General features: G+C 36.0%; 1 protein-coding gene across 6 annotated transcripts in view; it reads left to right on the plus strand.

Moving 5' to 3' along the window:
- ANO3 (anoctamin 3) overlaps positions 1–10,285 on the plus strand; it is a 439,146-nt gene extending 428,861 nt beyond the window's left edge. For 5 of the 6 annotated variants that reach the window (XM_070491365.1, XM_070491367.1, XM_070491368.1 and 2 more), the window contains 3 exons: positions 2,387–2,467; positions 2,646–2,751; positions 7,208–10,285. In XM_070491365.1, coding sequence (XP_070347466.1) covers positions 2,387–2,467; positions 2,646–2,751; positions 7,208–7,390 — 370 coding nt within the window. In that variant the 3' untranslated portion in view covers positions 7,391–10,285. Of the gene's footprint in view, positions 1–2,386; positions 2,468–2,645; positions 2,752–7,207 lie in introns of those variants that run through there. The other variant, XR_011495962.1, reaches the window with a different exon arrangement.
- Positions 10,286–11,327: the final 1,042 nt, after the last annotated feature.

Consider the following 11,327-nt stretch of genomic DNA (forward strand, 5'->3'; position numbering starts at 1 on the left):
ATGGGAAGGGAGTGAAGCCGGTGTGTCCCTGCACTGGAGAATCCAGGGTTTAGGTGAGACAGTTGTGGATTTGAATCCAGGTTCTAAGAATGGTTTGTCCTGGGGCAGTGGTTCTCGGTGGTGGTCTGCAGGACTCCTTCAGAGTCCAGGAGGTCAATGCTATTTCCACAATAATACTAAGATATTATTTGCTTTTTTCACCATGTTAACATTTCCACAGATGGTGCAAAAGCAATTGTGGATAAAATTTTCTGGTTTTGCATAACTCAAGGCAGTGGCACCAAAAAGTACTAGTATTGATTGTATTCCTCACTGTATAATCACCATTTTTAAAATGCCAGTAAGGAATTTCAGAATGTCCTTGATGAAACAGTAATAATTATTAATTTTATCGAGTCTCCACCCTTGAATGATTGTCTTTTCAATATTCTATTTGATAAAATACAAAATGTGCATAAAGTATTTTACTGTATGCTGAAGTATGATGGTGTTACAAAGAAAAGCACTATGTGCTTGTTGGATTTGCAAAGTAAGCAAACTTTTTTTTATCATGAAATAAGGATTGCCAAACTATGATTATTCAGACTTGGGTGTTTAGCAGACACTCTTTTATTAAAATGCACAAAACTAGCTTGTCATTTTAAAGAAAATAATTGATGGTATTTGTTGCCATTAATAAAGTTCAAGGTTTGAAGTGAAAATTAGAATTTTGGATGACTTTATCTACCACTGTGAGCTTAAAAGTTTCTTAGTACTTACAAATTTCTTTTTCTGATAAAAATCAATGGAGATATTAATGAGTGTGATTTTTCATAGTCTGTAGTAGAAGTGTATCAATATTTGGAAGATCTGCATAATTCAGGGAAAATATCTTCCAAATGACCCATATTTGATGTCACAAAATCATGCATGGGTAAAGATGAATTCGAAGTACAAGATAGACCAACGGATTTTAATGTAAAATCCATATGAAAATTTCATTGATACTTTAAGATTCTCCCACATTGCAACTAAATTTTAAGAAATGACCACATGTACAGCTTTGGTGTAATATCAAAGAAAAATATCAACAATTATCTGAAATGCTATGAAAATAGTCCTCCTTTTCTCAACTACTTATCTGTGTGAGGCCAGATTCTCTATTTACTCTTCAACCAGAACAGCATGTTGCGTCAGGTTTAATGCAGAATCTGTGTGAGAATCTAGCTTTCTCCTGTTAAGACAGGTACCAAAGGGATTTGCAAACAGGTACAACAATGTCATTCTTCTCACTACATTTTTTTCTTTTGGAAAATCTCAATATTTTTCTTAAAAATGAGTTATTTATGTTAACTTCTACTGGATTTGGTAGTTATTTTAAATGGATTAATAGATAAATATTTTCTAAATTTCTCAGTTTTAATTTCTAATATGTTAATTTTTTTTTTTTTTTTGAGGAAGATTAGCCCTGGGCTAACATCTGCTGCCAATCCTCCTCTTTTTTGCTGAGGAAGACTGGCCCTGAGCTAACATCTGTGCCCATCTTCCTCTGCTTTATATGTGGGACGCCTACCACAACATGGCTTGCCAAGTGGTGCCATGTCCACACCCGGGATCCGAACCGGTGAACCCCGGGCCGCCGAAGCAGAATGTGCGAACTTAACTGCTGTGCCACCAGGCTGGCCCTTCTAATATGTTAAATTTTAATGGATATACCCATACGCAAAAACCTCAATAATTTTTAAAAATATACATAGTAACTGGGATCAAAAATTCGGGGAATTTTAGGCCTAAAGAAAGTTATTTAGTGTCTATAAACCTTAGTTCTTTAATCTGTATGATGAAGATAATGATATATATGTTCTAAGGTTATTGTAAAAGTTAACCCTGACCACTGTTTAATACCTAACCATCAGGATAGGAATTTTTATCTGTTTTGCTCATTGTTGAATATCAAGGCATCTAAAATTTTTCTAACAAATCGATAGGTCCTCAAAAAATACATATTGAACAAGTTAATAAATAAATCACAAATAAACAAGTTTATTGATTGGCTCCTTAATTATAAGTAATCACATAGCAGTGTATGCATGTGCGTCTATGGAACATGTGTTCATAGGGTTTAATGCATAGGAAGTAATTACCACAGTGCCTAGTGTAGGGCATACACTTAAATGTAAGGGCGAGGCAGGACTCTTGGGGGAAAGTAGAGGACGAGAGTCTGTCTCAGCAAGCTACAAGGACAGACGTAGTGGACATTAGGGAATAGAATCGGAGAGCTGGGTTGCTAGGAGTTAACTAGCATGAAAGGAATAATGGCCCTTATTAAATCGTGTCATTTGTGACAAAGAAATTGGACTAGAAATTTAGGAATCTCTGAATCACTGGTACTTTTCTTTTCTCCCAGCTGTTTGAAGGGCTATGTCAACAACAGCCTATCCTTCTTTGACCTGAGTGAGCTTGGGATGGGGAAATCAGGTTATTGCAGGTACTTCCTTATGAATTATTGTTATCTTTTCTTCTTGCTTCACTCTTCCATCTCCTCCCTTCAACACGTAAATGAGCCCATTTAACCTGTCATTTTGGAATTTTGGGAAATCAAGAACATTTGGGGCCTCCACACTTTGGTCTCTGTACTTCAAATTCTTTGTTTTCGTGGACTTTAGGTACCGAGACTACAGAGGTCCCCCTTGGAGTTCCAAACCGTATGAGTTCACCTTACAGTACTGGCACATCCTCGCTGCTCGACTGGCCTTCATCATCGTGTTTGAGGTTAGTCACGGGCGAGGAGAATCGCTGTAGGCAACCACTTTTAAACTGACGTGTTAGTTGCCTCTTTGAAGACTTCCAAAGAAGACTTGAGTATATCCCAGTGAAAGGTTCGGGTGTAATGACACAGCTATAAAAAGTGCAAAAAGCAAGAGCTGGAAAATGGAAGAAGGTAGATTAGTGGGTATTTATACCAGAAAACTAGGATGAAAGAAGCTCCTCATAGTTGAACTGAAAACTTAGTTTGAGCCTCCTAGTAACCAAATTTAGAAAGGAAAGGATGGTTATCACCTGATAGAGGAATCCATATCTATTAATCAGGATAGAGAACCTTATTTTCTGAACAATCAACTCTAATTACAGTCAGTCGCGTGTATTTGTACACGAGACATTGCATAATTCAACAAACTATGCCTGAGAACACTTATAAAAAGTGCATAGATTTTGATTATCAGAGTCATGCAATAATATTAGATTAGTTCTGAGAAGAAATTTTAAGAGATGCTACAGTTTTATTTCCTGGCCTAGCATATAACCAGCTTGGTACCATGAAGAACTTACCACGGAATATATTGAGTATCTATTCTCTAAGGTACCACTTAGGATCTATGGAAAAACTTTAAATGCATCTGTTTCCTATGGCCAAAATTACACAGAAACAAAGATTACCATATGTAAGACTTCTGGAAAAAGTCTTTTTTTTTCTTTGAGGAGATTAGCCCTGAGCTAACATCTGCCACCAATCCTCCGCTTTTTGCTGAGGAAGATTGACCCTGAGCTAACATCTGTGCCCATCTTCCTCTACTTTATTTGTGGGACACTTACCACAGCATGGCTTGACAAGCAGTGCGTAGGTCCAGGTCCAGGATCCAAACTGGCGAACCCCGGGCCACTGAAGCAGAGCAGGCAACCTTACCTGCCTTTTTAAAGGCACCTGTTCCTCCTAAGTGCTCTCCAAAAAGTGCTTCAAATTTTGTAAGGAAATGTCCTTCATGTGTAAAGTGAAATGCTTTCCTCTAAGGTTTAATCCAGGACTAAATTCTATCACTTAATAACTGTATGGGCCTATAAAAATGTCTTCTGATGACGTGTGAGTTTCTGCTTTATTACAGGTGGCATAAGAGTTTAACCTTGTTTCCAATCCAGTGATTCTAAAAAGTCTTTTTTTATTGTGTGTGTGTGTTTTTAATGTACACTATTTTCTTATTCTTCACCTTCTTTTGGAACTCAGATTTACAGACTGAGTTAATCAGATGCCTTAGTTCACAGCATCCTGTCATCGTGGAGCCATCTGATTCCTTCTTTGTTCTTTTCCTCTTAATTTGCATTACTAACTCCATCACCCATCCACTCCAAATGCACCCACTTTCTTTTCTTCAAGGGGATTTTTCCACTTGTTTATTTAGATATATGTTTGTTTATAAAAATACATATATAGTATTATTTTGAGTGTTTTTTTAAAAATTATTTCAAAGGTATCATGTAATAACTCACTTTTATCTCTTCTTCATTTTACTTTTTTAGATCTAGAGAGCGATCTATCTGTGAGGTCTATCCATCTTTAGATAATTTCTTTTATCTACTTATGGTATTTCATCAAATTTAAATACCATATTCCCCGATGGATGGATACTTAGGCCTGCAACAATTCTCTCTACCTCAATAAATCTCCTCTTAAGAATTTTGGACATGTTACCTTGTAAACGCATTTAAGAGTTTTTCAGGAATATTATACTCAGGTGTGGAATTGTTAGCGTATATGCATACGCAGTTTCGTGGCATACTGACAGATTGCTCTCCAAAATTCCCTTAGATTTTCACCAGATTTTCATATCATCTGAATTTCTAATATTTTCCATTGGATAAGAGTAAGGTAATATTTTACCTTAATTTTTTTTGTTTTAATCTGTTTGCTAATGACATTGACCATCATTTTTAGAACTAGAAAGCCATTTTGGTTTCCTTTTCTGTAAATTTATAAACTTGATCCATTTTTAGTTGAATTTCCAGTTTATTGTTGCCAAATTTCAAGATCTCCTTATATATTCTACATACTAGCTAGTTAAAATTCTACATATTCACTAGTTATAAACATAGATATCTTTTCCATGTCCATGACCTGTTAATTTTCTCTGTAAACAGATAATGTTTAATTTTAATGTAGTCAAGCCCATCATTGTTTTCCTTTTATGGTTTGTGTTTATTTTTTGTAGTTTATTTAGGAAATTTTTCTCAGTATTCAATTCAAAAAGATATTCTACTACATTTTTTACAAAATTTTATAGTCTTACCTATCACATGTCTTTAAGATATCTGGAGTTTTTATAGAGTCTGAAGGTAAAGCTTGTTTTCCTTATTCTCCATAGAGTGAGGTAATTTTTGTATCACTATTTGCTAATTAATCTATTGTTTATCCACTGAGTTGTGAATCCATTTCAGTAATATTCCCACTTCCTGTGCATGCATGGGTGTATCCCAGCCTCGAGATTCTGATTCATTTCTCCATTTGTTTGTTCCTCGGTCACCGTCACGCTATTTAAATGCTGTGCTTTATAATATTGTACATCTTCATATCTGATAAAGCAAGCCACTACCTGCTCCTGCCACATTTGCTCTTATTTTTTAAAATTGCCTCAGGGATTTGGAGTTATTAATCATGTAAATTTTAGAAGCCGTTTTCAAGTTTCTGCAAATATCATGCAAGGATTTTGGTTGGAATTACATTTTGTAAGAATCAAATTTTGACTTATTTACAAAATATATGCTGTTTCATTAATGAACACGGAATTTATTTAAATCATTCTTGTATCCTCTAATAGAATTTTAAAATATTCTCCTTCTTGTTTGTTCCTTTTTATTTCTAGAAACTTTGTAGATATTTTGTTACTGTTATGAACACTATCTTATCCTCCATTATACATTTTGCTTGATTTTTGCTCATGTGCTGGAACGCTAGTGGTCCTTCTAAGATGAGCTTAATTCCTTGTCTAAGTCTCTCACTGGTTCTAATATTCTGTCAAATCTGTTGGGTTGTCTTTTCAAATAATAATACCAGGTGCAGATAATGGCAGTTTTGTCGCTTCACGTCCAGGGTTTATGCCTCATTTCTTTCGCTTGCCCTTTTCTGTTGCTGGAAATTTATGTGTGGCGTCCAGCAGCAGTGCTGTGAGTAACTGTGGCTTCTTTCCAACTTTAGTGGAAATACTTCTGATTTTTTTCCTTTAAGTTTGATGTTTGCTATAGGTTTTTCATTTAAGATAAATTCTATCAGTTTAAGAAAATTGTCATGTGTTACTTGTTATAAAAGTGTTTTGATAAATGGGTATTAAATTTTAGATTTTTAATAAACAGATTTCCTCCTTACTATTGAACTATCCCTGCATCTCTCTCTGTGTGAATCAGTTTATAGGGTCATTTATTACCATCGTTTAGGACTTGGCGCGTATTCTTTACTAATTTAAATTGTAAGGAATGTTTTAAATTTTTATTTCCGTACTCTTGAGACACATTGCTGGACATTTCTATGAATATCAAATATCTGGTCAGGAAAGGAGCTCCTGATCTGCTTTTCTACAAGAAAATAAGAACTGCTTCATAATAATTAGGAGGTGATATTTCAGTATGCTTATACTGTGCCACGCTCTCCTTTAAGCCCTTCACATATATTTACTCATTTAGTCCTCGTACCAACCTTTAAGACATTGTATTATTGCCACTATTTTAGAGAAGAGACACAGAGAACGTAGGTGAATTGCATAAGGTTACCCAGCTAGTGACTGTCAGAGCAGGGGTCAGACATAGGCAGTCTCATTCAGCATGTGTACTTTTAACCACTGGCATATTCCCTCTTGATTTTTGTTCCTGCTTGTTTTTATACAATACTTTTGTCAGTCTGTTTTTAAGAATGTAATATATTTTTATCATGAAAGAATTATTTAATAGAGATAAAATATTTAAAGCAATTTTAATGATATATGAATTTAATAGAGCAGAAATTCTGAAAAATATGTGTGCTTGAGGTTGACCCCCAATCCCAGCATCACAGGCAGACTATCTCCTGGGTTATTTATACGCTGTGTATTACAATCTATCAGACGTGGGTTTTCCCTGGATGGGAACTTTCTCATCCGTGTATGACAGTGCATGTCGTAATAGTACTGTATAATATATGAGGATTTTATAGATGCGAATGGAAGATTCATTCAATGTTTATAAAGTGATATCAACATGTGTCAATGAAAACAGGAAACAATTCTTTGTTTCCTCCTAATAATTATGTGATGGAAGGCAACAGTAAGATTCCCAATATAATTTCTGAAAGTATTAATACTTTAGATGGTACATACTGAGTTCTGATGCTTGACTATAAGGCAAATGCAACATTGTTTATGATTGTTCTGTTTTATAATTGGCATTTCAGAATCTTTGAAAAGCATACTTTCCCCTCTTAAATTTGCAGCACCTTGTTTTCGGGATCAAGTCAATCATCGCATACCTGATTCCAGACGTACCAAAGCACCTGTATGACCGAATACGACGGGAGAAGTACCTTGTCCAAGAAATGATGTATGAGGCTGAACTAGAACACTTGCAACAAGAGCGGAGAAAAAGTGGTCATCCTATTCACCACGAATGGCCTTAGCTGATACCTGGTGCCCACAGGGGCAACACCATTAGTGGGAATGACGGCAACTTCAAATTCTAGGTGGGATCTAGGAGAAAGGTATACCTGGCAAACCATATGTGTAGTATGCTACTTGGAAATGCCTCACAGTCATCTCTGGGATTAGAATATCCAGGCTTCTAGGGAAGATAAAGATGACTCATGACCCTAAAAAATGGTTAGATTGGCATTGCAGGAAGCCAGGATCAAATCCTCAGATCCAGCCTCAGGGAATTGTGAGTTAGAGACCTCCACCTTCCATCAGCTGCAGTGTAGTAGGAAGGGTGATGGGGAGGTTTCTAGAGACAGATTTCCATGTAAATATTCACAAGCCAAGCATGACTGAATGGATCGTGTGGTTTTCACTCACACGCTAATCTGACTTTGGAAGCTTAGGTGGAGTTGAGATACTTACAAGAAATGACTTAAAGCCGTGATTGCCGTTGCTGCCAGAACTCCCCGCCCCGTGAGCTTACAGGTTTATAGGAATTCCCCTTGTTTCTTGCTGAGATTATGGATCTGTGCCACAGAGAATTTATGCTGGTTAACATTGACTATGCAGTTGAAGAGCTGCGCATCACATTCAGTAATCGAACCAAAACTCTAAGATTCTGAAAAGACTACCATTCGTTGAAATAATGTTCTTTGCATTGGCTACATTCAATCTGTTTTATCATTTGCAGAAACAGTTGCACTTCCTTTTTTTTTTCTTTTGCTAAATGCCAATAGAGCCACATACTTATAAAATATGGGTATTTATTCTCATATCATTTAGAACACAACTAATTCATATTTTACTGCAGAAGGCTCTTTTATAGTATCTTTTATTTTTCCCTCCCTGATTTATCACAACAGGTCCCACAGGATAACTTAAAATGCTGTAAATATGTTGGTTTTCCTTGTACCTTTGCACCTTGACAAATACATAATGCAAGTTACCATTTATGCAACTCTGAGACGAGTTACACAGCCTGCCATTGTGACTTGTTTATTCAAGACAACAGAAGCCAGATGCTTGCAACACGTGCTTTTCCAAGTGTGTACTCTTGCTCATGAGCTAATGAAAACGATGCATGAATATAAATTTATATTTGTAAAAAAAATCGTTTTTTCAGTTTCATCTTCTTTTCATTACTGAAGGGGGCTCTCTGTTATTATTTCTTTCACAGGTTGATTTGGCTTATGTTTGAAGACGCTCTAGAAACAAAGTCAAATTAATTGTGAAAGACATCATTTTGCTTTGTTGTGGAATTGCGATTTCAGTGTCAGCTCAGTATCTGTGAGCGTGACTGTTCACAGACTGATGAAATGGGAATGATGGAACTTAAGCTAAAGGAAGTCTGGTGGAGGCATAAGCTATGGGGGCAGCATGGGAACTATTAGAAGAGTTGAATTATGGAAATGTATGGTGGAAATCAAGACACTTTCCTTGCAAAACAATCAAAATTAATCTCAGTTTTCCTTTCCTGGGAATCACACATACTCACACATTCATACATATCTATGATTATTATGACTATTTGTCCAATTAATTTTTGTCTGATTAAACAAAGCACAGTTATCTCCAAAATGTATAAAGACCAGATTACACACAGTATAACTAAAACAACTTTGTATCCATGCTGTGGTTTCTCTAGTAGGAAAACTATCAAGTTTCTCTTATTATGTTTATAATTCTAACACTGATTTTTTTTTTGACTTTTCCTTCTTTCTCTCGAGAGAAAAGCCAATAAGATTATGGTTGTTGGTTGGTTGGTTGGTTTTTGTCAGAAATATTCAGTTCCAGACTTGCCCCTTGATTCTGAGCAAAAGGAAGGACCTCAGACTCTCAACTCCTCTCACCAGTTCTCGCCACATGAGACTCCTCCATTCAACTTCCACAGAGGTTCTCTTTCTGCCATCTGCTTACTCATAGCAACTAATTCCACTAAAGACACAAAAGAGTTTTAAGCTCCTCCATTTTTGTGGTGTCTGCATTTCCTTTTCTTTGTTAGTTAAATGTATACACATGCCTGAGAATAAATACACTCTATGCCTGTTGAAGACATCTGTGAACTTGACATAAAGACTGTATGTCTTTACCAAATTAAAGACACGAGACAAAGGCATTTGTCATACAGTAGAGCAAAGAATAATGATAGTCATGACCTTGAAAATTCTTTTCATTCTGAGTTATTTTTATATAACCACTCTGTTTAAAATCATATTGATTGCTTAGAAAAATATGAAAAGAGAAAGGTGTTTTCAACAACAAAATTATAACACATTGATTTAGAAAATATTTCTAATATTTTTTGAAACCGATGGAAAAATGGAGAAACAATGAAAAATTATCTGAAAGTTTCCTTTTCTGAAATCATACAGTAGAATATAGCTATGCCTTCATCAATGTTGACAGAAAAATGTTGACAGCCTTCACAGATTGTTAGTTTTAGGTCACTCTGCTTTAGATGAGATAAATATTTTATATCATGGTTTTCATATGAATACAAATTATTTCTCGAAGATTTATATAGGACACACTATTCTCAGGAATTCTGTATTACATGAATGCTGCTTATATATTTTCATATTCTAAAACATTGTCTTTTCAAGGAAATAAGTAATATATATGTGCATGTAGTCTGCCTTGCCAAGTTGTTCAAAGCTGAGGCACTTTCACAGTACAGTGTGTTAAACATTGCTCTGGATCATAGCTGAAATAGTTTGCACTTGTCTGTGAGTCTGTGCACATACTTTTAGATAAAATGTGACTGCATGATGAGATACAACTTCTGAATGCTGCACATTCTTCCAGAATGACTCTCAGAACAATCTATTGTATAATGGAATGAAAAGAACCTTTTTCACTCAATAAATTATCATGTGATATGGTATTTTTCCTATAATGTGCATGTTAAATTTAATCCTACTTGTTTCTTAAACATTAGGTTGGGATTTGTGGAGTGTGTATGGGGAGAGGGGACTGCCCATTCTTTAGCTCTATAAGGCAATAGTTTCCTATCCTTGTAAGCCCTTAGCCCACTCTTAAAAATTTTGACTTTTTGTCTTCTGATAAACTCATTGTCATCATCAAGTCTTTGCACATGAAAGTGCAGATGGAGTACCATATTGATCCCAGTAATGCTTTGTGCTAACAACAGATGGGAGAGGAAGCTTGATTCATTCTTATAAGGGTAATAATGCTTCTATCACACAGAGGATTTTCTTTTTTCACACTCAGGCTGGCTCTACGAACCACCATCAAAATGTCCTTAGGACAGAAACTTAGCACAAATGTAGTTCATGCCAAGTAGGGCACGTGGGGGCACCCTAGACAACTCTCAACAAGAGGTGACCAAATTGCCCATTTTTTCTCCACTTGATAGTCAAAATTGAAAATCCATGTTGCCTGAAGAGTTCCTTGACTGATATGGCTGAATTGATTAGTCTGTCAATTGGGGGCAGGTAGACACAGGCCCAGGATATGGTGCGTGTGTGTGTGTTTGTACACACACACGTTAGGCTTTTTTTTTTGCATAAAAACCAGTGAGGACTTATTCTCTGTGAGATATGCCCAATTCAGTCCTACGATGGTCATCGGGTTATTTCCACTCCATTTTCCCCCAAATCACAAGATTTATAACAGGCTTTCTGGATAGTTGTAGGTTTCATCCAGGGAATCAGTTAACATCTCCTTTCTAGTATTCTCAGTAGCTCAGAAAAGAACATTTTAGAAATGGCCTAAAAAGCCAGCTCCTGATGGAAAGGTGAGCATTTCCCTGGAATTGTTTCTACTCAAAATCTAATGTGCCCACAGTACAGAGCCTGGATGGAATATTGATTGGGCTCTAGCTTGAATCATTGGTCAGTCTTGATTCCTGCCAGCTAGGATTTATATATTTGTAATGATGATAAATTACTTCACCTGAACTTA

This window comes from Equus asinus, chromosome 20 (genome assembly GCF_041296235.1).
Source record: "Equus asinus isolate D_3611 breed Donkey chromosome 20, EquAss-T2T_v2, whole genome shotgun sequence".
Lineage (NCBI taxonomy): Eukaryota > Metazoa > Chordata > Mammalia > Perissodactyla > Equidae > Equus > Equus asinus.